Source organism: Lontra canadensis, unplaced genomic scaffold (genome assembly GCF_010015895.1).
Source record: "Lontra canadensis isolate GAN:19392208 unplaced genomic scaffold, GSC_riverotter_1.0 scaffold101, whole genome shotgun sequence".
Taxonomy (NCBI): Eukaryota; Metazoa; Chordata; class Mammalia; order Carnivora; family Mustelidae; genus Lontra; species Lontra canadensis.
Window position 1 is genome coordinate 1,323,028 of NW_022631095.1, and position 26,262 is coordinate 1,349,289.

Below are 26,262 nucleotides of genomic sequence, written 5' to 3' on the forward strand. Positions count from 1 at the left end.
TCCTTGGCTGGCGCCTGCGCTGAGGACTGGCCGTGGGGGGCGGGAAGCGCTACGGGGCAGTAGAGCCCATGTCGGCCTTGAGGCGCTCGGGCTACGGCCCCAGTGACGGTCCTTCGTATGGCCGCTTCTACGGGCCGGGAGGTGGAGATGTGCCCATGCACCCACCTCCGCCCTTGTATCCTCCTCGCCCCGAACCTCCCCAGCCTCCCATTTCCTGGCGGGTGCGCGGGGGCGGCCCTGCTGAGACCACCTGGCCGGGAGAAGGCGCAGGAGGCGATGGCTACTATGCCTCTGCGGGCGCCTGGTCAGAAACGGGTCGAGCTGGAGGAAACCACCAGGTAAGCTTTGCGCTGTCTATCCCGGGGGGTTCCGATAAGGGGAGTGTTTGGAGGGTGAGGGCCATGGGGATTGATAAACCTCCAGAGTTCGTAATGGATCGGGTTTCATATTTGTTTTCCTTATGCGAGGTTGGAGAGACGGACTGGATTTGTGGCTGGAGGGGATATGCTTGTGTTCTCTTCGTGCCTCCTTTTCTGCTTCGACCCTAATAAATGGGTCTGTTACTATTAGAAAAGGAAGAAAGATCCTGCGCTGACTTGCTAAGCTAAGTAGCAAGCTGCGGAATCTCTCGCCTTGGATTGAGGTTGGGCTGGAGTGACCCGGCCAAGCTTTTTGAGCTCTAACAATTTATCCTGCGTGGCTCATATGGCCGGCTCTCCCCGAGAAGGGAGGTGGCTGCAGCCCCCGCTGTCACTCAGCAACCCCTCCCTACGGGAAGGAACCGAGAAGGAAGAGGAGGGCATTTAGCCCTTTGCCCCTAATGCTCTGCCCAGGATTGAATCACCAATGCTCACCTTTACTTGGATTGTTAAATTACGTTGCGGCTGCAACGTAATTGTCATTACAGCCTCCCTATTTTATGATTTAATAGTTGGCTCTGAGAGGTTAACTCACTTGGTCAGCAGAGATACCCCTGGCTTTTTGAAGGTCCACCTTTATTGCCACTTCGTTTTTTTAGGAAAGACCTACATTAGTGTCTCTTTTTGCTAAATGAAAGAAATCTGAAGAGGAGTTTTTCTTTTAGTAAAAAGGTGAAAAGCGAAAATAGCTTCAGCGTTTGCTTTGCAGCAAGCAGTTGTAGAGGCGGTGCGCAGCTGGGCAGTGAGAGTGGCGCCGCCACGCTCCTTCCCTGGGTACTGCACTCAGCATCTCAGCATCACAGTGCTTTGAACTGTGTTTGTGAGCCTCGGCGCTTTATTTCTATTTATTTTGTGCATCCATTGGCAAGATATGTCCTAAGGTAGCAGAAAAGTGTAAGGAAGATTATTTTGGAGGCCTGGGAATGCTAAAACATTTTACATGAAAAGTAATGGTAATTGCTTTTTTCCTTTTATGCCATTTTGGCTTGCAAAAGATTTCATAGGGGAATGTTTTGCTTTCAGATTGCAGGGGAAACCTGTACACTTGGACTTATAACATTTTATTTCTTGACTTCCTGCCAGAACTGTACTTTTCTTTTGTTAATTCAGTATTCCGAGTAGTGAATTATTATACAATCGAAGTGGGGGGGGGCATACCTCTCTTTCCGTTCAGCGATTTTAATATCCTCATGGGTTGAAAATGTAGTAGGGAGATACCCATATACATTGCTGGTGGGGATGTAAAATGGTTCAGTGCTTTGGAAGATAGTTTGGCAGTTCCTTAGAACGTTACACACACACAAATATAACCCTTCTTCATAATTAATCTCTAACTACATGTAATATACTAGCTCTGTGTTGAGTTAGTATATTACTCAGCAAGTTTGCTTTTAGATATGTACCCAAGACAACCAAAACATGTCTACATAAAAACTTGCATGTTTTTATGAACAAGCATGTTCATGGCAACATTGTTCAAAGTAGCCAAAAAGTGGAAATAACCCAAATGGCCATCAGTTGATGAATAGATAAAATATGGTACATTGATGCAATGAAATTATTTAGCTGTAGGAAGGAAATGAAGTATTGAAACATTCTACAAAATGGATGAACCTTGAAAACATCATGCTACATGAACAAAGATAGAAAGATCCCATATTGTATGAGTCTATTTATGTGAAATGTCCAGAATAGTGGTTGCCAGGGGCTGGGGGACTGGGGACTTTGAGATGATGGTAAAGTGTATGGGGTTTATTTTTGGGGTGATGAGAATATTCTGGAATTAGTGATGATGATTGCACAACTTTGAATGTATTGAAAACCTTTGAATTGTACACTTTAAAGGGGTGGTTTTGGGGCACCTGGGTTGCTCAGTTAAGGTGTCTGACTCTTGATTTCAGCTCAGGTTCTGTTCTCAGGATCCTGAGATCGAGCCCCACCTCAGACTCTGCTCTCAGTGTGGAGTCTGCATGTCCCTCTCCCTCTGCTCCTCCCCCTGCTCGCACTCTCGTCTCTCTCTTTCAAATGAATAAATAAAAATAAAATCTAAAAAAAAAAAAGGGATGGGTTTTATGCTAAGATAGTCTTTTAAACTATCTTTAAACATATCTTTTAAACAATTATATGAGAAACAACATGTATTGAGAGATTAATTGTGAAGAAGGGTTATATTTGTGTATATAAATCTGGAATAACTGGGCTGTGGAACTTTTATTCCATGGTAGATTAGAGTGACAAAATGCTTGGCCTATAAGTAGGCAAACTATACCAAAGATCAATGGGAGGGAAAGAGGAAAGGAATGATAAACTGATGTCTTCTACTTGGACTTGCAGTATTCTTAAAACGAGAGTGTGTTTTCTGGGCAAGATTAGAGAAGTTAAGATTTTAGACTCGTGTAGGGTGTTGTAAGATATGGTTAGAGTATAGGTGTGCACATTGTGTAGGTGGGTGGTGGTGCTGGAGTAGGAGTGATTGGAGATAAAGCTGGAATGTGTTACGAGCATTTGTAAACCATTTCAAGATTTTATCTTTCAGGTTAGTGTTTCTGAAACTTGAAAGGTATAGGATGGCAATTTCTTATGCAGCAATAGAAAATTAATACAAAACGTATGCATGTCACAAATGTGTTTTCCAAATTCGTTGTCTTCTAGCTTCATATGGTTTTGACATATAATAGATTTGACATTTTAATATAATCAAATGTGTCAAACTAAAAAAAAAAAAAAAAAAAGGCATAGGAGATGTTTAGAACCTTACTACCCAAAAAGTGTGGTCCTTGGACCAGAAACTTCAGTGTGCCCTGGAAGTTGTTTGAAATGCAGAATCTCTCCTGCTCAGACTTAATGCTTCAGTTTAGTAAGATCCCAGGTGACTCATCTGCATGTTCATGTTTGAGAAACACTGCTCTGTAGAACTGAATTGATTAAGGTGAAATTGCTCTGAACCACTACGAAGACTTAACTCTATGTTAACATATTTAAACATGGCAGGGGAAGAAAATGGAAATCTAACTCTCCCTGTTTTCTTTCTTTTCTTACTCTGTTAGCTCTACTCACAGCACCATACTTTGGTCCCTCAATTAGCAGCATCTGCATCACTTAGGAGCTTGTTGGAGACCATGTGTATCAGGCTCTGTTCCTGCTCTCCAAAATCAGAATGTATATTTTAACAAGATTTAACAGTGCATGTTTAACAAGATCCCTAAGTGATCTACATGTTACCACAAAAGTGCAAATAATAGCCGGCAGGGCTCATTGGGGGCCATCTTGGATGATTACAGTGGGAAGGACTGGGGAAAAAGAGAGCTCAGTTATGCTCAGAATAGTTCAGAAGAGAGGTAAAGGCAAGCATTTGAACAATGTCTGAATATATACAGGTTTTTTTTTCAACATTTTACTATAAAAATTTTCAAGCATATAGAACAGTTGAAAGAACTACACAGTGAATACCTGTATAGCTACCACCTAAATTGTGTAATTAGCATTTATTATATTTGCTTCATCACATCTGTCTTACTTTTTTTTTTTTTTACATCTATCTTTTTTAAGTTAATTTTTTTTTTTTACATTAATCTCTATACCCAATGTGGGGCTGAAACTCACAACACCAAGATCAAGAAGTCACATGCTCTTCCAACTGAACCAGCCTACCCTTATCTATCTTACTTTCTGAATGCATTTCAAAACAAGCTGCTTAGATTTGAAAGACATTTTTAAAGGTATATATCAGTTGGAAGTGAGGGAAGCCAGAGAAACATAAGGTGATTCTGAGGTTTTAGTATTTCCTAGGAATAAATGTTTCATAATAATAAAAAGGAAGAGGAACAGGTTTTTATGGGAAGATGTAATTTAGTTTTGTACCAGAAGAACTAGTGATTGGTTAATAGAGGAACTTAAAAAGATAGAAATACTTGGTAAGGGTTTATATACTACCTTTATTTCATTTCTGTTAGAAGGCAGTTACTCACTGTGGTCACTATGTGCCATTCTCTGGATGGAATGTATGTGATTGATTAGAGAGAAGTTTGTGATTTTTCTCTTTTTGTTTTTTGATGCCAAATTTTAGTCTGTGGTATCTGGGAGTTGTCGTCTATAGGAACAAAACAAGAGATTGGGGTCAGATGGGTGATGGGGGATGGAGATAGTGATTTGAGAGTCATCAAATATAAGTGTATGTGAATTATCAAACTGGGTAATGTTCCCACAGGAGATCTTTGAGAGTCTATCAGAGGTGACAAAGAAAGAGGATTCAGAAGGAGACAATAAGAGAGAATACTTGGAAAGATAGTAGGGAAATCAGGAAAGTCATGCAATACAAACCAACCAAGGACACAGTTATTTTGAACGTAAGTGATACGAGAACTGAAAAGATGCTGTTGGATTTGGCAGTTGAAAGGGTCTTGTTGATTTTCGTTTTGGGAGTTTAAAATAGTGGGAGGTTTGGGTGCCAAGACAACCAGTATAAACCATACTTCCAGAAGTTAGTAAATGAGAAATTGGTTACTTGACTGTGAATCAGGATTGGGGGAAGAATTTTTTGGGTTAGATGATTTGAATATGTTTGTAAGCAGAAGAGAGTAAGAAGAAAGATGGGAACAAAATGATGGAATGTTGCTTGTGGAGAGAGGGACGAAGTGAGGAAGAGCTGGCAAACCTTTTTCCAAGTTAGAGCTGGGGGAATCATTTTGGAGGTGGAGGGGAGGGACATTGAAGGAGTTTATAACTCTTGGTGTCCTTGGCAAAGTAGGAGGCTAGGTCATCTGAGAGGAGAGGAAGTGGAATAGCGTAAACTGGGAACTTGATATGATAAATGTTTGAAACTAGTGCTGGGGGAAGTGGGAAATTGTAAAGAAGCATGGGAAAGACCCAAATGAGACTGAAAATAAAAACTTGGGCTGGGGGCACTTGGGTGACTCAGTGGGTTAAGCCTCTGCCTTCAGCTCAGGTTATTCTCTTAGGGTCCTGGGATCGATCCCCAAATCGGGTTCTCTGCTCAGCAGGGAGCCTGCTTCCCCTTCTCTCTCTCTGCCTGCCTCTCTGCCTACTTGTGATCTCTCACTCTGTCAAATAAATAAGATCTTTAAAAAAACAAAACAAAACAAAACAAAAAACTTGGGCTGATGATCAACCTAGGACATAAAGTGCTTTTGTAGTGATTTGGGCATTATAGCTAAAAATAATTTTTAATGTATTTTCTAATAATTTTTGTCTAATTCTTATGAACAAGGTAAACAAATTTGTAAATGGAATTTAGTAGCAGCACTAGTCAGATTCCTCTGCTGTTAGATTTATTTGGGTTAGGGTTATTCTTTGGAGTTATGTTCGTGAGTTACTTTGTAAACTTAATCATGTATGTACTTCCACAAAACTAGTTCTAAGGTATACATGAGAGAAGTTGACTCCAGCCTTCATTTGAGATTTAGGTATTTCTTCTCAAAAAGGAAGTAAATGAATTTGTTATCTTCTTGCATAATTTTGATCAAATTTCCAGTGCAACAAGAACTTAAATTCACATTAATTACTGCTTCTTGTGAAAACCTTTTCTCATCTTTGTCTGCTTTACATCACCTTTTAGCACCTTTGTCTAGTTTCAGACAACAAATAAAAAGTTTGGAAAGAGTTCAGCACGTGATAACATTGGCAACTTGGTTTATAAAACAGAGTCGACTTCAGATAGCTTCCTGTGAAACCAAATGCTGTTTCATAGAATTATGTCATTCATGTTAGGAGAGCCTTGAGCTGTAGACTTTCATTGTACTGGGGATATTTTTAGATTTGTTCCATTTTGTCCAAAGGAGAGGAAAAAAAGAATCGAAGACAATCTTTTTATTAAGACTTAATAAAATTAATAATTACTGCCACTTCATTGAAGACATTCTCCCACCCAAGTACTAAGCAGTCCCAGCCCTGCTTACCTTCTGAGATCAGATGAGATCTGGCGTGTTCAGGGTGGTATGGCTGTAGACAACAATCTGTTTTTCATTTTTAAAAATTATGATATATTTACATTCTGTAAATTGTATCTTTTTAAAGGTATAGTTCTTCTGAGTTTTGACAAATGCATATAGTCATTAACCACTACCATAATCAAGGTATAAATAATGACCCATCTTTTAAAAAAAAGATTCCTAGGATAAGATGGAAGATACCATTTTCATTCATTTCTAAACTCTATTAAAATTACAGAAAAGTAACTGTCATTTGTTGTTTAAAGTATCATTTCATTTGCATAATGTGTATATATGTATGTATACACATATAAATTGTATTCTGTTTTTGAATGAATTTCAATCAGTAACAGTCATTTTTATTGCTTAAATGATTTCATATAATGTGAATGGGCGTTCCTTCTTGGCTTCTGAGTCCTTTTGACATAACCCATTGATTTTTGACAGCTTCCTTGATTTCTGGTACAAGATGTGCCAGGCTTATTTTGTGTATATTCTGTCCCAGACATATAATCACCCATTCCTTTAAGAAAACCTTTTTTTTTTTTTTTTTTAAATGGAAGATTATATTTAGAAGCATATGTCAGGATCCAGACAGGAAAACAGAGCCTATTCTAGTTCTTTTAAAAGAGAGATTCGGGGGTACCTGGGAGGCTCAGTCAGTTAAGCATCTGACTCTTGATTTTAGCTCAGGTCATGATCTCAGGGTCCTGAGATCGAACACACATCAAGCTCTGTGCTCAATGGGGAGCCTGCTTCTCCCCCACCCCCCAACCCCCGGCCCGCCAAAATAAATAAATAAATAAATCCCTTAAGAAATAAATAAAAGAGAGAATTTGTTTTAGGAAATTAGTGACATGAACAATGGAGATCTCAAAAGGCAAAAAGAGAAAGTGGAAGTACCACAGAAAGAGGATAACTAGGAAACATCTATAGTTCCTAGGGCTGGGAAGTAAAGAGAAGAGGTTGGGCTATTAAAACCTGCAAACTTGGGAGAATGGCCTGGTGGAGCTTGAACCGAGGAGAAAGTGCTTTCTAGCTGGCACAGGTCTCTCTGAGGGAATTCCAGAAAACCAGAAGAATCTGGTGATTGCCACTAACTGCCACCCCCAGGTTGAAGGGTGTTGTTAGTCTGACAATGACAGAAATAGCAAATAAGCAAACTGGAAGGAGTCTGGAAGTCCCTTCTCTCCTCCTCTAACCTAGTGCCTCCGATTGGCAGAACTGAAGAGGAAGCAAGCCTCAAAGGAGAAATGTTTGGACTGCCAATCCTGCATGACAGAGCGAGTTATGAAATGCTGTGTTTAGAGTTGAGAGACAGTAGTTTCATAAGTCATAGAGAAGTTAAATTTGAGTGCTAGATATACTGATTGATGTTGTGTTACCACTGCTTCTAGACCTTTCAATGGACAGTTAATGAAATGGTTTTTTTAAAATTAAAAACATTTTCTTAAGATTTTATTTTTAAGTAATTTCTACTCAGTTTGGGGCTTGAGCTTACAACCCCGAGATCAAGAGTTGCATGCTCAGTGCACTTGGGTGGCTCAATAGTTAGGCGTCTGCCTTTGGCTCAGGTCATGATCCCAGGGTCCTGGGATCGAGCCCCACATCGGGCTCCCCGCTCTGCGGGAAGCCTGCTTCTCCCTTTCCCCCACTCCCTGCTTGTGTTCCCTCTCTCGCTGTGTCTCTCTCTGTCAAATAAATAAATAAAATCTTTAAAAAAAAGTTGCATGCTCTGCTGACTGAGCCAGCCAGGTGCCCTGAAATAGGTTTTTGTTTGTTTGTTTGTTTGTTTGTTTTCAGATAGAAAAAGAAATGAGTTCATATTTATATTAATTCAAATTTAACATTACAGATTATTTTTACTTCTTTGATTGTATCTATTACTTTTCTCTTGTATAGACTATCTTGGTTACTAACAGTGTTAGGATAATTACAAATACTTGCACAATCCTACAATAATATATACAACAAGGCCAAAATAATGCCAGGTTCTAGTTCTGGCATGACAGCATAAGGAGCTCTGTGGACCCAGTCCCCAGTGAAACTGGTGAAAATTATTTTTAAAAAACAACCAGTTGAAGTCTCTGTAAATGGTTTTAGGGTATATAGCAAATTAATAAATATTTATTCTATAAAGTTACTCAAACTCAGTGAGAACAGTGAGAGTCTGTGCCAAGACCTGCTCCATTTCTGCCTTCTCTCAGAGCAGTGAGACAAACTCCATTCCAGACTGCTGTAGCCAAGAAAACAGGGCTCCCTCTTCTCCCAGCTCCCAGTCAGAGGGTTATCATCCTGGGAGAGGCAGCACCTCAACATTTCTCATCTTGCCCCCAGCTATTGTTGATGAGATCAAATTCCAGGCAAGAGTGGTTAAGTAATGCTGGTTCCCTTCTCTGCCCAGTACATACTTGGGAATGGAGGCTTTACTTTGGGCAGGGCACTGTGGAGAATACTAGAGTTCTGATCACCCTTACTCTGGCTTATTAGGCAAGCTGAGAAGCCCTGAGGCTACTGCCCTTTCCTCCACAGGTGCTCAGCTCTTAGAGCAGGCTGTATCTTAGAGAAGCATACTATTGTCCCCAACACGGCTGCAGAGGGTGGCTCAGACATTTTATCTGGAGGCAGAAGCAGGTGGTAAAACATGTAGCTCCTGATCTTTTCCCAAAGGAGTTGTCTTTATTTGCAACAGAGTGTGGTGTGGAGAAGTTGAAGCCTAAGGATGTTCTCAAACTGTGGCGATGGTTGTGAAAGGCAACTGGGAGGAGATTAATAGATTCATTAGACATCTGGTCTAAACTGTAGACCGCCTAGTTTGCTAGAGAGAACCAGGGAAAGAGATAGCTGGGAGAAACCCTTTGGGGCTAGAACAATTCTTAAACACTGCCTTTGAGACCTGTCTCTTTCCAAATTTTGGTTGGATCAGTTTGTGGAACAATTTTTATCCCAGGGTGTGGAGCTTTAACAGCTAGGTGTGGTAAAGGAAAGAAATACACACACATACATATACTCATTAAAGAAATTAAAATGTTACCGTAGAAAATGTCCACTTAAGGCAAAAGAAAGCGGTAAAAGGAGAATAGAGGAACAAAAACGGATAAGAGATAAAGAAAACAAAAAAGATCCAACTATATGCTGTTGCGAGATAATAGAAAAAATATACGTATTGGTCTCTGTCCTGGGCTTCAGGCACATAGCTCCTGAAACCCTTGTAAATTCTAAATGAAAAGAGCACTAGGAGTATTTTTGTTCTAATATTTGGTCTGTGACCCCAGTTCCTGACACGGGACTCCTAAACCCATTGGAATTTCCTGGGTGATACAACTATTTTTTGTTCTAATGAGGTATCTCTGTGTGTTCTCTTGGATGGCTCCTGGATGGGGCTGGTCACCAGAAAGGCCAGCCCATGATTAGATGTTTGGAGTTTTCAGTCTTGGTCCTCATTTTCCAGAGAAGGATTTTCCATAAAAATCCAAACACAGTGGTGTTCAGAGAGCTTCCAGTTTGGTGAACATATCCACGTTCTGGAAGGGTGGTGCACCTTGACTCAATGGGGACAGAAGCTTCTGCACTTGGGGTTCTCCCAGACCTTGCCTGCCCTATGTATCTCTTTCATCTGGCTGTTCATCTGTATCTTTTATCATATCCTTTAATAAACTGGTAATCGTAAATATTTGCCTGAGCTGTGTGAGATGTACTAGCAAATAATCAAGGGGAAAGAGGCATGGAACCCTACGCTTTGTAGCCTAGTGAGACATAAATTGTGGGTAACCTGGAGACCACGGGAACTGTTCCTTGCAGTTGGCGTCTGAAGTGGTGGGGGGCACTCTCATGGGACTGAGCCACTAACTTGTGGGATCTGATGCTATTTACAGGTAGATAGTTTAATTGTAGGACAGCCAGCTGGTGTTGCAGAATTGCTTGGCATGGGGAAAAAAATCTCACATCTGGTATCAGAAGTGTTGTGAATGTGGTAATAGCAGGGGAGTAAAGGAAAAACATAGGAGCAGTAGGTTTTTCTTTCTCAGCTGTCTGTGGGAATTACACTTCAGATTTAAAGATACAAATGGCTTAAAAGTAAAAAGAGGAAAAAGAAATATGCAAACAGTAACTAGAAGAAAACTGTAGTGGCTATACAGTATCCAACAAGTAAACTTTAAAACAAAAGGTGTTACTTGGGATAAAGTGGGACATGATAAAAAGGGTGATCTATTAGGAAGATGTAATAACTATAAAAATATCTACCTAATAATAAAATACCAAAATAAATTAAGGAAAAACTTAAATAAAAGGAGAAAATAGACAGTTCAATAATAATAAAGACTTCAATACTTCATTTTCAGTAGTGGGTAGAACAACTAGGTATAAGATCAACAAGGAAAGAGAATATGTGAATAACCCTGTGAACCAGTTAGACCTAACAGACATCTACAGAACACTCCACCCAACAATAGACTCTACATTCTTCTCAAGTACCCATGGAACAGTCTCAAGATAAACCATATGCTAGCTATAAAACAAATATTAATATGCAAAGACAGAAATAATACAAAGTATGTTCTCCAACCATAATGTAAAGACATTGGATTTTAATAGCAGGAAAGACTTTGGGAAATTCACGTCTATGTGGAATTAAGTAAAACACTTTTAATATTTTATAAAGATTTTATTTTTAAGTAATCTCTATATGCAACATGGGGCTCAAACTTACAACCCCAAGATCAAGAGTTGCACGCTCTGCCAAAGAAGCCAGTCAGGTGTCCCTTTAATAAAACACTCCTAAATAACCAGCAGGTCAAAGGGGTACCTGGGTGGCTCAGTGGGTTAAAACCTCTGCTTTTGGCTCAGGTCATGATCCCAGCATCCTGGGATCGAGTCCCACATCAGGCTCTCTGCTCAGCAGGGAGCCTGCTTCCTCCTCTCTGCCTGTCTCTCTGCCTACTTGTGATCTCTGTCTGTCAAATAAATAAATAAAATCTTTTTTTAAAAAAGAAGGAATCAAAAGGGAAACTAAAAAATACTTTGAGATAAAGGAAAATGAAGATACAGTATGCCAAAACTCTTAAGATATAGCTAGTACTGCTTGGAAGGAAACTTATAGCTATAAATGCCTATATTAAGAAAGAATAATGATTTCAGGGCCCCCGGGTAGCTCAATTGGTTAAGTGCCTGACCCTTAGTTTTGACTCATGATCTCAGGGTGGTGAGATTGAGCCCCACTCATGTGGGCACAGTGTGGAGTCTGCTAGTCCTTCTCCCTCTGCTCCCCCCACCCCAATAAAGAAATAAAATCTTAAAAAAAAAAGGAAAAAGAATAATGATTTCAAATCCATAGCCTAAGCTTCCATCTTGACACTGAAAAAAGAAGAGCAAAGGAAAACTCAAGCAAGCAGAAGGGAGGAAATAGTAAAAATAAGAGTGGTGGGTCACCTGGCTGGCATCTGGAAGGGTAGAAATTAATGTAGGAGAGAACAGAAAAACAGTAGAGGAAATCAATGCAAGGAAAGGCTGGTTCTTTGAAAAGATCAACACAATTGAAGACTATTTAGCTAGATGTACCCTGGAGAAAAGAGGGAGTGATTACTAGAATCAGAAATGAAAGAGGGAACATTACTATGGATCTTATAGAAATAAGATCATAATGGAATACTGTGGATGATTATATGCTAATAAATTAGATAACTTAGGAGAAGTTGGACATATTTCTAGAAAGATACAAAATACCAAAACTAACTCAAGAAAGAAATAGGAGATCTGAATAGACCTATAACAAATAAAGCAATTGAATTGATAATAAACAAAACAAAACCAAAACCACCTACAAAGAAAGTCTGAGCGCAGGTGGGCTACTGAATTCTACCAAACATTTAAAGAACTGATACACCAATTCTTCACAAATACTTCTTTAAAAAAATAAAAGGTTTTATTTATTCATTTGACAGAGAGCACAAAGAAGGGGAGCAGCGGAGGGAGAAGGAGAGGCAGGCGCTCTGCGCAGAGCCCAATGTGGGGCTTGATCCCAGGACTCTGGGATCATTACCTGAGCTGAAGGCAGACACCCAACTGACTGAGCCACCCAGGCATTCCCCCCCACCTTTTTTTTTTTTTTTTTTAAGATTTTTATTTATTTATTTGTCAGAGAGAGGCCAGAAGCATAGAGAGCTTCAGGCAGAGCAGGCAGAGAGAGAAGCAGGCTCCCTGCTGATCAAGGAGCCCGATGTGGGATTCAATCCCAGGACCCTGGGATCATGATCTGGGCGGAAGGCAGATGCTTAACCAACTGAGCCAGCCACACAGGCGGTTTCCTCCCCCACCACGTTTTTTTTTTTTTTTAATAGGATTTTGTTTTTATTTGTTTGAGAGAGATAGATAGAAGATGAGAGACCATGAGCAGGGAAGAGAGGGAGAAGCAGACTCCCTGCTGAGCAGGAAACTGATGCCAGACTTGATCCCAGAACTCTGGGATCATGATATGAGCTATAGGCAGATGCTTAACGGACTGAGCCACCCAGGTGCAGCCTAGAGTAGCCTTTTTTTTTTTTTTTTTAAGATTTTATTTATTTATTTGAGAGAGAGCACAGAGGGAGCATGAGAGGGAAAAGCAGCCTCCACACTGAGCGGAGAGACTGATGTGGGGTTTGATCTCAGGGCTTTGACACCAGTACCTGGGCTGAAGGCAGACACTTAACCTACTGAGCCATCCAGGTGCCCCACAAGTATTTCCAAGAAATAGAGAACAGTTCTAAACTCATTCTGTGAAGCCATTTATTACCCTGATACCAAAACCAGACAAAGACCTCACAAAAAAAGAAAATGGGCCAATATCTCTCATGAATATGGATGCACATGTCCTCAAAACAAAAACAAAAACAAAAAAAAGTAAACTAAATCCAGCAACATATAAAAAGAATTATATACCATGACCAAGTGGGATTGATCCCAAGAATGCAAAGTTGGTTTAACATCTAAAAATCAATGTAATATACCATAGAAGTCAAAAAATAAAACCTCTATGATTATTTCAGTAGATGTAGAAAAAGCATTTGACAAAATCCAACACTCTTTCTTGATAAAATCACTCTAGGAATGCAAGGAAATTTCTCCAATCTGATAAAGGGCATCTATAAAACACACGCAGCCAGCCACATATTTATGTGATGTAAGACCGGATGCTTTTCCCTAAGATCAGGAAAAAGACCAGGATATCTTCCCTTGCCACTGCTAGTCAACATTGTCTGGAAGTTCTTGCTAGGGCAATTGGGCAAGAAAAAGACATATGTAACCTATGTCTATATGGAATAGAATTGAGAGTCCAGAAATAAATTCATGTGTCTGTGGTCAAGTGATTTTTGGTAAAGATGCCAAGACCATATAATAAAGGGACAGAATAGTCTACAGCACAAAATACAATACCATGACAACTAGATAGCCGTATACAATCGATAAAGTTGAACTCTCACACCATATGTAAGAGTTAGCTCAAAACGGCTCATAGACATAAGTTGAAGAGCTAAAACTATGAAACTCTTAGAAGAAACAAGGAGTATATCTTCATTACTTTGGATTTGGCAGTGGTTATGTTATGTTTTTAGGGATTTTAAAATATGTCATTATTTTCTCTAATTATGCAAAATATTTACAAGGCATGTTTAAGGGAAATCTACCTTGAGTCCCTGTCCCACAGTGTTGTTTTTAACTTTTTTTTTTTAAGATTTTATTTATTTATTTGAGAGAGAGTGAGAGAGCACAAGCAGGGGAAGCTGCAGGCAAAGGGAGAGAGAGAAGCAGGCTTCCTGCTGAGCAAGGAGAATGATGTGGGCTCGATCCCAGGACCATAGGATCATGACCTGAGCCGAAGGCAGATGCTTAACCAACTGAGCCACCCAAGCACCCCATTTTTTAACTTTTTAAAAAAGAACTTTTTATATTATAAACTTTTAATTCTATGTAAAAGTAGGGAGACTAGTACAATAAAACTCCCAGATAACTATCACTCACCTTCAGCAATTACTGGGTAGGTTATTGTTAATCTTATTGATTTATATGGTAGTATTTAAATATTTATTTAGGAGAGTCTTAAGGGCAGGTTTGTGTTGTAATGGGGATTATCTACTTGTCTAGGAGAAGTAGTAGAAGGTAAGAGGTCCTGTTGTCCGCAGCTATGTGGAGGGATTGGTCATTATTAATAGGGCCAAAGGCACTTCATGCTTTCTGGGAAGACAATGGCAGATAGGGTGCATTTGATTCAGTAAGTTGGAAGATGGAGTTTCTGTCTGATTGCTTCTCCTTTTTTTTTCCCCCTAAGTGAAATATGTGATAAAGTTGTCAGTTGAAAAATGAGGGGTAGACTAAACGAATATTGGAGATCTGGGGTAGGGGTGAGAGTGAAATAGTTGTTCTGGAGAGAGAGATGGCCGTCCGTCCTAAGGAGTGTTACAGTTGCTAGGCGGTGCTGTGTCTGCTTGAGATTTTTGGTCTCTACTTGAGGAAGAAACCAGAGGGCTCTAGTGTTTCTCTCCACCAGTATTTAGAGGAAGTGCAGATGGGAAGTCAGTGGGCAGTTGGGTTTAAATTGGGTTGGGGTTTTGCAGGGTGAGTGAATCGGAGGGAAGCAGTGGCAAGGGATTAGGTGTTGGAAAGCGGAGTTAAGGAAGGAAGTGAGAACATGGGTGGGGTGAGGGATAGTAGGGTGAAGAAGTAGTGAAATGTGGAGTACCAGGGAGAGTCCGTCAGTAGCAGAGAACAGAAACCAGGGTGGTTCTAGGAGATTTAGGTATTCGTTCACCACGGCTGGGCGGAGTCAGCTCTTCATTTTTCATGTCTTCAACTCTTGTCTTTTCATTTCTACTACTCAAGATTCAGATTCTTGGTAGGGAGAAATCAGTTAGTCAAATGTTTACCCTTTAACCAGGGAAAGGCAGGGAGGTCATTAACTGGGGGCATCTACCTGCTTGAGAAATTTAATGAAGATCTGAAGTTCGCCTGTAAAATTTTTTAAAACTTACTATTCTTTAGTTTCTATATTATGTAAAGGAGATGTTACTTGCCCAACTTGTATAATATTATATGGAATAATTATGTGCTTTGAAAACAAAGCAGTATGAAACTGATAAGTAGTCCAATTAAGCTAAAATGGTGATAATTAAACTCTCAGTGATTACAACTGCCAATGAATTTCTTTATGAAACAGTTTGAAGGTTTTGTTTAAGCTTAAAACTAAAACTAAAAGTTCAAAGCAAAATAACTTACAGGATAACAAATGTATACATTAAACTAGACTCTAAAAAGTTTTGAGTAGGGGCACTTGGGTGGCTCAGTCATTAAGCGTCTGCCTTCTGCTCAGGTCATGATCCCAGGGTCCTGGGATCAAGTACCGCATCCGGCTCCCTGCTCAGCAGGAAGCCTGCTTCTCCCCCTTCCACTCTCCCTGCTTGTATTCCCTCTCTCACTGTCTCTCTCTCTCTGTGTCAAATAAATAAAAAAATCTTAAAAAAAAAAAAGTTTTGAGTTGATCTATTCTATTGGGAGTTTATTGGCTTATTGCAAATCATTGCATTAACTCTTGAGTTGCAGTGCAAACCTATAGAGATTAGCGTTATAGCGAGATTTTCTTCTTGGAGTGGTAATTGTTCTTTATCAATTCCTGATACTTGGGTTAGTTGTAGGCTGCCAGCAGAAACATAGCCATAAACAGAAAGTAAAGGAATATGAAAAAACTAGTGTGACATGGGGCGCCTGAATGGCTTAGTTGCTTGAGCAGCTGACTGCTTTTGGCTCAGGTCATGATCCCAGGGTCCTGGGATTGAGCCCAGTGTTGGGCTCCCTGCTCAGTGGGGAGCCTGCTTCTCCCTCTCCCTTTGTCTCCTGGCTCATGCTCTCACTCTCTATCTCAAATAAATAAATAAAATCTTTAAAAAAAAAACAAAACCCAAAACTAGTATGACAGGTAAAAGCATATTGGAGATTTATGAGTTTGAAGTAAAGTTTAGTAGTGATATTTTCAAGCTCCCAAGTTGTTGAGATAGGCAAGTATTGCTCTTAACAGTGGCAAAGAACTATAATCTTGTTGCACGAATTAAATTGGTAGTGATGGGGTTGGTGATTGGAGAGAGATAAAGAAATCCAGGTATCGGGGCGCCTGGGTGGTGCAGTGGGTTAAGCCTCTGCCTTTGGCTCAGGTCAGGATCAAGCCCCGCATCGAGCTCTCTGCTCGGCGGGGAGCCTGCTTCCCCCTCTCTTCCTGCCTGCCTCTCTGCCTATTTGTGATCTCTCTCTCTCTCTGTCAAATAAATAAATAAAATCTTAAAAAAAAAAAAAGAAAAGAAAAGAACGTTGTTGTGTTTCTAAGTATATTCTACTGTATCTCCTTAAAAAAAAAAAAAAAAAAGAAATCCAGGTATCTGGTTTTGCTAATTATGTTGGCATAGTAGAATTTTATATGTCATTTGGTATCATGATGCATAAGAACAGGCTTTTAGTACATAGTCAATAATTGCTTTTTTCTAGGGCATGTGATTTACCATATAGTATTTCTGGGTCAATTTGTTAATGAGAATTTAATAATGAGTGATTTTTATAGTAGGGTTCTATTGCTTTTTGTCTCTTGCTTTTTTTTTTTAATAATTATAACTGCCTCTATCAACTTTTCTTTATGATACAAAAAATTATTAAAAGTGATTTTTTTCCCCCTTAGGACCAACCACCGTATTCTAACTACAATTCTAATTATTGGAATTCTCCTGCACGACCTAGGGCTCCATACCCAAGTACATATCCTGTAAGACCGGAAATGCAAGGCCAGGTATGATCTAAAATTGACAGACTTCCTGAATTTTTTCTTTAAAGATTTAATTTGTTTTAGAGAGTGAGCAAGCACAAGCAGGGGGAGGAGTAGAAGGGAAGGGAGAGGGAGGGAGAAAGATTCTCAAGTAGGCTCAGGGTTGAGCTCAGAGCCTGACGTGGGGCTCGATCTCAGGACCCTGAGATCATGACCTGAGCTGAAACCAAGAGTTGGGCATTCAATCTACTGAGCCACCCAGGTGCCCCCTGAATTTTTTCTTAATGTATTGATTTATTTTCAATAATCTGTGAAAGATTATTTCAATAATCTGAGAATCTCTGAGGAGATTTCATAGTAGTAGTGTGTGGAATTTTGTTATTTAATAGACTCTCTTAATATCTTTGGCTCAGAAGTAAGGAAATATCTAGGCAAATATATCTATAGCAAAGGTAGCTTGAGGAATAATTATTTCTTAGGACCTGGAAACAATAAGCATACAATGTACTTACGTTTTTGAGTTTGACTTTTTTTTTGGAAATATAATTGACATGTAACATTATATTAGTTTCAGGTATATAATGTAATGATTTGATATTTGTATATATTGTGAGATCATAATTAAGTCTATTTAATATCTATCACCACATATAGTTACGATTTTTTTCTTCTGATGAGAACTTTTATGATTTATCTTGTTAGGAACTTTCAAATATGCAATACAGTATTAACTATAGTCACTATGCTGTATATTACATCCTCTTGACTTACTTATTTTATAGCTAGAAGTTTGTACCTGCCTCTAGCAACCATTAGTCTATTCTCTGAATGTAGGATTTTTTTTTAAGATTCCACATGTAAGTGAGATTGTATGAGATTTGTCTTTCTCTGTCTGACTTATTTCCCTCTATGTTGTCGCAACTGCAAGAATTGTTTTTTTATGGCTGAATAATAGTAAATTGTTTATGTATATACAACATTTTATTTATTCATCTATCGATAGGCACTTAGGTTGCTTCCATGTCTTGGCTATTGTAAATAATGCTGCAGTGAACATGGGGATGCAGATGGATACCTTTTCGAGTTAGCATTTTTGTTTTCTTTGGACGTATTTTAAGTAGTCGCATTGCTGGACCATTCTGTTTTTAATTTTTTGAGGAACCTCCAAACTGTTTTCTTTCCATAGTGGCTGTACCAATTTACATTACCACCAGCAGTGCAGAAGGGATTTTCTTCATATCCTCACCAACACTTGTTATTTCTTGTCTTTTCGATACGAGCCATCTTTACAAGTATGCGGTGATATCTTGATGTGGTTTGACTTACATTTCCCTGATGATAAGTGCTGTTAAGCACCTTTCATGTATCTGTTGGCCATCTGTATATCTTTGGAAAAGTGTCTATTCAGGTTGTCTGCCTATGTTCTAGTAAGATTGTTTCTTTTTTCTTTTCTTTTTTTTTTTTTTTGCTATTGAGTTTTTTGAGTTCTTTATATATTTTAGATACTAGCTCCTTATCAAATATATGATTTGGAAATATTTTCTTCCATTTAGTAGGTTGCCTTTTCATTCTGTTGGTGGTTTCTTTTGCTGTGCAGAAGTTTTTAGTTTGATGTGGTTTTCCTTGTTATTTTTATTTTTGTTCCTTCCCTTTTAGTGTCAAATAAATTGTACTCTTACGACAAATACTTAATTTAAAATACTACAAGTATACTGAAACAGTACAGAAAATTTGTCTTTTTATCCACTACCTAGCTTTGTCAGTTTTTCAGTTTGCTACATTTGTTTCAGATTTTTTTTTTTTTTGAGATTTTATTTATTTCTTTGACAGAGAGACACAGTGAGAGAAGGAACACGAGCAGGGGGAGTGGGAGAGGGAGAAGCAGGCTTCTCCCTGAGCTGGGAGCCCGAGGAGGAGCTTGATCCCAGGACCCTGGGATCATGACCTGAGCTAAAGGCAGGTGATTAAGTAACTGAGCCACCAAAGAACCTGTGGTTTCAGATTTTTAAAAATAAGCAAAAACAAAAACAAAAACAAAACAGTTGAAGCCACATATAACACTTCTTTTATATTAATTTTCTCCTATGTGTTTGTATGCTGGTACTCCTTGTATGTGCATTTACATAATATTATTTACCATGTTTTTAAACTTGGTATGAGTGGTTTCATACTAGCATTTTCCTGCAGCTTGCTTTTTTACTCAACATTGTTTTTCACTTTTTTTGTTGTATACATTTGAGGCAAGAACTTCCCTGGGGTATGGAATTTTGGGGTTTTTGTATGTATGCTTATCAAATATAGCCAAATTATTTTTCCACAATACCATTGTGGAAGTGAGGAATGTTTACAAAGTGACCCATAATCTGGCAACCTTAGTAAGGCAATAATTGTCAGAATTGCATATTTCCTTCCATTTTTTTCTGTCTAGAGTCTGTATTTCTATATGCAAATATTTTTTTTTTTTATTTTATTTTTAAAGATTTTATTTTTAAGTGATCTCTCCACCCCATTTGGGGCACCAACTCACAACCCCAAGATCAAGAGTTGTACACTCTTCTGACTGAGCCAGCCAGGTGCCCCTGAAAATAATTTTTAAGAACATGATTGTAGTATATTCACATTTTTAAAAAAGTAAACTTTTGGGGTGCCTGGGTGGCTCAGTGGGTTAAAGCCTCTGCCTTCGGCTCGGATCAAGGTCTCAGGGTCCTGGATCAAGCCCCACATCAGGCTCTCCACTCAGCGGGGAGCATGCTTTCCCCCTCTTTCTCTGCCTGCCTCTCTGCTTACTTGTGATCTCTGTCAAATAAATAAATAAAATCTTCAAAAAAAATAAAAATAAAAAAGTAAACTTTTTACCCAATGTGGGGCTTGAACTTAAAACCCTATGATCAACAGTCGCATGCTCCACTGACTGAGCCAGCCAGGTGCCCCTGTAATATATACAATTTTAAAGCAGCTTTCAAAGATCTTGAATTTTATATACAGGTCAATTTCCTGTAAACTGACGTTCTCTGCAGAATTAAATTTTCAGATCACCATAAAGTATACTAATGTAATTCTCCTGATAGTTTTCAGGTAGTAAATACTATATTCAAATTCTGTTCTAATTTTCTGGTGGTATGGAGCCTGAAATGATGAAAATAAGTTTCTTGATGGGGCTGAATAATTAATTCATTAAAAAAATCATGTTCCCGGGGCACCTGGGTGGCTCAGTGGGTTAAAGCCTCTGCTTTCGGCTCAGGTCATGATCCCAGGGTCCTGGGATCGAGCCCCACATCAGGCTCTCTGCTCCGCGGAGAGCCTGCTTCCTCCTCTCTCTCCCTGCCTGCCTCTCTTGCCTACTTGTAACCTCTGTCTGTCAAATAAATAAATAAAATCCTTAAAAAAAAAAATCGTGTTCCCTTTTTTCGCATTAATTTGGTGATACATTCCTTTAAGACTGATTTTGAACTAGAGGAGTTTATTAAAGTTAGAGCAAGCTTTACTTATGTGCTTAAAGAAAACATAAAAACCGTTGAATTTTCATAATGACTCTGGGTACTTGAACTTTAGGATAAGGTTGATAGGAGATTGTGGAATGCAAAATAAAGAAAAAAACCATGTCACCGTGTAACACAAACTTCCATTTTACTTGTGTCATTTGCATTCCTGTGACTGAAATTGAGAAGCAGGCATTATTATTAATGTGATATGCTTGTGGTTTGGCCATATTTAATAAAATTCATCCTTTAAATGTACAGTTCCGTTGTTTTTAGTCTATTCACAAGGTTGTGCAGCTATCATCACTGTCTATTCCAGAACATTTTCTTCACCCCAATTAGAAACTATATACCTATCACACCATTTTTCTTTGCCCCTAGCCCCTGGCAACCTTTAATATACTTGTTATCTCTACGGATTTGCCTATTCTGGTCATGCCACATAGAATCATATAATATTTGAAATCTATGACTGGCTTCTTTCTTGAAGCATAATGTTCATCCATATTGTGGCAATGTATTGATATTTCCTTCCTTTCTGTGGCCAGAGACTATCCATTCTGTGGATCTACCACATTTATTTTATCCATTCATCAGTTGATCGAAATTTGAGGGGTTTTTTTTTTCCCACTTTTTGGCTGTTATGAATAATGCTGTTATAAACATTTGTGTGCTCATTTTTATGTAGACATAAGTTTTTTCAGATCTCTTTGTTATATATGTAGGAGTAGAGATGCTGGGTCATATGGTAGCTCTGCTGTGTTTAACAATTTGAGGAACTGGCAAAGTTCTCATAGAGAACTGAAGTGGGTTTTTTTTTTAAGATTTTTATTTATTTGAAAGAGAGCAAGGGAGAGACAGAGCACAAGCATGGGAAGGGATGGAGGGTGAGAGAGAAGCAGGCTCCCTGGGGAGCCTGATGTGGGGCTTGATCCTAGGACCCTGGGATCATGATCTGAGCTGAAGGCAGAGGTTTAGCCAACTGAGCCACCCAGCTGCCCTGAAAACTGAAGATAGCATTCTGAATTGAGAAACCATGACACAAAAAGCCATTGGTCAGAACCTTTGACACTTTTTTCATTTAATTTGAAGGGGAACTGAGTTGTAAAGTACAGCCTCTTAAGAACTGTGGTCAGGAATTTCAGTGAGACAAAAATTGGAGTAGTTCTCTAAGTAGAGGTACAGCATGAAGAAGCAACTTATGGGTGATCATAGATTTAGCAATTTCAAAAATGAGTATTAGAGAAATTCGAGTTAATATCAACTGCTTATAATTTTGAACTCTTGGAGTACTTACTTGGTGAGACTTTCCATGTTTTTCATGAGAAGCATAATAGCAGGGAGAGTGGCAGGCAGAGGGAGAGGGAGAAACAGACTCCCTGCTGAGCAGGGAGCCCGATGGGGGCTCCATCCCAGGACCCTGGTTATCATAACCTGAGCCAAAGGCAGATGCTCAACTGGCTGAGCCACCCAGATGTCCCAGGAGTTCACATTTTCATTAGTTACTGATCTTTTTCCTTCCCAAAGTTTTCAAAATTGCATATTAAGTCAGGGCATTTCAGTTCTTCTATTCAGTCATCTTTTTTCTTTTCAATTTTGCTTTTTAATAGAGTTTGAATTCTTATACAAACGGAGTATATGGCTCACCATACCCCCCCGGTCCTGCACCAAATACTGCCTCATACTCTGGGGCTTATTACACACCGGCATATACTCAGACCAGTTACTCCCCGGAGGTTCCAAGCACTTACCGTTCACCTGGCAACAGCCCGGCACCAGTCTCTCGTTGGCTCTATCCTCAGCAGGACTGCCAGACTGAAGCAGCCCCTCTCAGGGGGCAGGTTCCAGGATATCCTGCTTCACAGGTGAGCAGTTTTCTGTTGGGTTTTTATTTTTAATATTCTGTGAGTGAGGGGCACCTGGGTGGCTCAGTCGGTTAAGTGTCCGACTCTTGGTCATGAGTTCGAGCCCTGCATTGGGCTCCACACCAAGCGTGGTGAAAAAAAAAATTTTTTTTTTGGAAAAAAATTCTGTGAGGGATACCCATATTTATTTTTCTCTCTGCTTTAAGGGGAGTCCTAATACATCTTTATTTGTGCTTCCTTATAGTGTATGGGTCCACTTAGTTGTAATGTCATGGGACAGACTTTATGCTGTGCTTTAACCTTTGAATTTTAAGCTTTCTCTTTATGAGTTTGATGGTCACTAAATCTGCCCCATGTATCTTTGGAACCGAGTTTTTTTGGGGGGTTGGAGAAGTGACTACAACTGATTAGAGATGCTACAACTTAGCTTAGTAGCAGCTAAAGTATACTCGGTTAAGCAGAGAGGAGGCATCGAAGTCTGTTTATACTAGAATATCTTCATTACTTTTAAGTGTTTTTGGCAGTGACCAGCATATTTCCTTCCTCTCAATCTAGAACCCTGGAATGACCCTGCCTCATTATCCTTATGGGGATGGTAATCGTAGTGTTGCACAACCAGGACCAACTGTACGGCCACAGGAGGACTCATGGGCTTCTCCTGGTGCTTATGGAATGGGAACCCGTTACCCCTGGCCTTCAGCTGCTCCCTCAGCACCACCTGGGAATCTCTATATGAGTGAGAGTCCTTCACCATGGCCTAGCAACAGCTCTCCGCAGTCACCTCCTTCACCATCACCCCATCAGCCCAAGGTAGGAGACCTTCTAAACATTCTTTTGACGTTTGGGTAATTGAGAGAACACAGCATGGAAATTTTCCACACTGGTGTGTGTTAAATGGGGACTAGTTGCAAAAAGTTGGTGCTTAATACCTATAACTTTATGTAGCCCAGTTTCTTCTTTCCTTTTAATAAACTTTATTTTTTAGAGCAGTTTTAGGTTCACCTCTTTTTTGTAAAAGCCAGAAAAATGCTCATTTATTGTTTGTTGTTGTACTGTTAGCTGAATATTAAACAAAATTAAAAATGTATTTTATTACCTCAGTCTGTAGACAGAAGACGATACCAGTGTGAAATTGTATAAACCATAGACTTGAACATCATTTGCCTGTGGCTAGGTTCCATTTTAAAATCTGTCTTAAGGTTTTAACTCTTTAGGGGAAAAACGATCTAACTCCTCCTTATTAAGTCACTGTGGATTGTGAGGTGGGAAGGATAGATTATGAGGTATTCATAATGATGGGTGCTTCAGGGTAGATTCCAGCCATTGCACTCAGGAATGCCCTGCCTTTTACTGGACAAAGCACTCCTTTTATCTTTGTAGGGTTGTGTTTTTTTCTCAAATGATTTAAGAGGGGGGTCCAGTTTTATTAGTGGGGAATCTTTTCATGTACCTTCATGGTCAGGTGAAAGATGTGGGCTAACAAATCTGATGTTGATGGATTCCCATTAAAACAGCTCTTTTCCCCTCTTTGCTCTCCCACTCTAAGGATTCCTCATACCCCTATAGCCAATCAGATCAAGGCATGAACCGGCACAACTTTCCTTGCAATGTCCATCAGTATGAGTCCTCGGGAACAATGAACAATGATAATTCAGATCTTTTGGATTCCCAAGTCCAGTATAGTGCTGAGCCTCAGCGGTATGGTAATGCCGTCAGTGAACACCCCGGCAATCAAGATGAAAGTGATAATCTTCCTGAAGAGTGTTTATCTTCAGATGAAGGTACTCCGCCAAGTATTAAAAAAATTATACATGTGCTGGAGAAGGTCCAATATCTTGAGCAAGAAGTAGAAGAGTTCGTAGGGAAAAAGACAGACAAAGCATACTGGCTTCTGGAAGAAATGCTAACCAAGGAACTTTTGGAACTGGATTCAGTTGAAACTGGTGGCCAGGACTCTGTCCGGCAGGCCAGGAAAGAGGCTGTTTGTAAAATCCAGGCCATACTGGAAAAACTGGAAAAAAAAGGATTATGAAGGATTTAGAACAAAGGGGAAGCCTGTTACTAACTTGACCAAAGAACTCTTGATTTTGGTTAAAACCCTCTTTTTGAGATGATTGTTGGTGACAAGAAGCAATACATTCCAACTTTCCTTTGATTAAAACTTGAAAAACTGGTAAAGGACTTGAAAGAACATTTTAGTTATGAGTTGTTTTCAGTTTTCAGACCAATGAATGTAATAGGAAACTGTGGAGTTACCATTATTGCCAAGTAGACTCACTCCTTAAGAAATTTGTGGATATCTACAAGCTGCTTCTTATCAGCAGGAGGGAAACATGCTTTATGTAACAGGCTTATCAAAAATCTACCAGATGAGACTGGATATAATCTGAGGCCAACAGGCTCTGTTTTTTTTTTAACCACCTGGATTACTTGTCACATTTTTGTACATTGTGACTGCTTTCAGCATACACTTCATGTGTAAATTACAGCTTGGGACTTTAGCCTTCTTGGACTTCTGTTTTGTTTTGTTATTTGCAGTTCACAAATATAGTATTATTCTCTACTTCTTGGTACGTTTTGTAGTAATATGTTTAATTATTCAAGAGACTATATTGACAGCCAGATAGTATGGCAGTTCTGAATGAATTTTTATCTTTTCACCACTTGAACATATTGCTGTGTGTAGTGAGTTCTTGAGGTAAATTGTTTCCTTTTTTGTATAGATCGTTAAGGTGGAGTTTTTACCACTTCTACTTTTCATGTTAATAGTGGAAGGCGAATTGGGAGATGGCAAGGGCAAAGGAATGAAATGCTTATGGCCATTTTCTTTTTTGCTTTTTTATTGTTTTTGGATAAAGATCCACCTTTATCTCGAGATTTCCTTCCCCCACCCCTTAATTATCTTTTCACTGCTGCTGCTTCCATGTAAAGCATTACGATAGATACAGATGAAAAATTAAAGCCACAGTGAGAAAAAATAACTGCAAAAGTAATAAATTTGACCATTTGCAAATGTGCTTCTCTATCTAAAATAATTAGCTTCACCATCAAGACCCCTACGAGCAGACTTCAGCTCAGTTTATATTCAGAAACAATGAGGGTAATAAAGGATTCATGCTCAGGGAATGAAAATCAGCCATAGAGTGGGAAATTTTCTTCTTTTAAAGGTAGATTTGATGTTTACCTTTATTTCCCTAGGATAAATTGTTTTATAAAAAAGATATTTATTACCATTAATAATGGTCATTTCAGAGCCAGATTTAAGAAACGGATATTGAAAGGGTCTTAGGTGGGCTTGCTTGGGTAGCTCTTTGCTGTGGTGTGGAAGAGATGAGGTAAATGACTTACTTTTTCTATCTTAAGTGAGTTCTAGTATACAGTATCTGTTATTGGGAAAACAGCTGTTTCTTAATAAGATGTCCAAGTGATAACTGTTTTTTCTAGACTGCCAGGCCTATTAGTGATAATAAATCTATCAGCCATCTTTTTTTTTTTTTTTTTTGGTTCAGTAGGCGCCATGTCCAGCATGGAAGCCCAAGATGGAGCTTGAGCTTCCAGCCCTGAGATCAAGACCTGAGCTAAAATCCAGGAGTCGGCCGCCCAACCAGCCGAGCCACCCAAGGCGCCCCCATCCCCTCTCCTTTTAAACAAAACCAGACAAACACATGATGAGAAAAAATGGAGTAAAAATATTGGCTGGGTCTTATGGGTGGGATGAGTGACTTTATGAGATAATATGGTGACAGTTTTATTCTAAGATTTTTATTTTTGGCC

The 26,262-nt window shown here is 39.3% G+C and overlaps 1 protein-coding gene across 1 annotated transcript; it reads left to right on the forward strand.

The window, feature by feature from the left end:
• Window positions 1-14: 14 nt before the first annotated feature.
• BAG4 (BAG cochaperone 4) lies at window positions 15-25,458 on the forward strand. The gene is made up of 5 exons (XM_032838001.1): window positions 15-338; window positions 17,061-17,168; window positions 22,234-22,488; window positions 23,044-23,298; window positions 24,035-25,458. The coding sequence occupies exons 1-5, from the start codon at window positions 69-71 to the stop codon at window positions 24,518-24,520; spliced, it is 1,374 nt and encodes a 457-aa protein (XP_032693892.1). The 5' UTR covers window positions 15-68; the 3' UTR covers window positions 24,521-25,458.
• The last annotated feature ends 804 nt before the right edge of the window (window positions 25,459-26,262 follow it).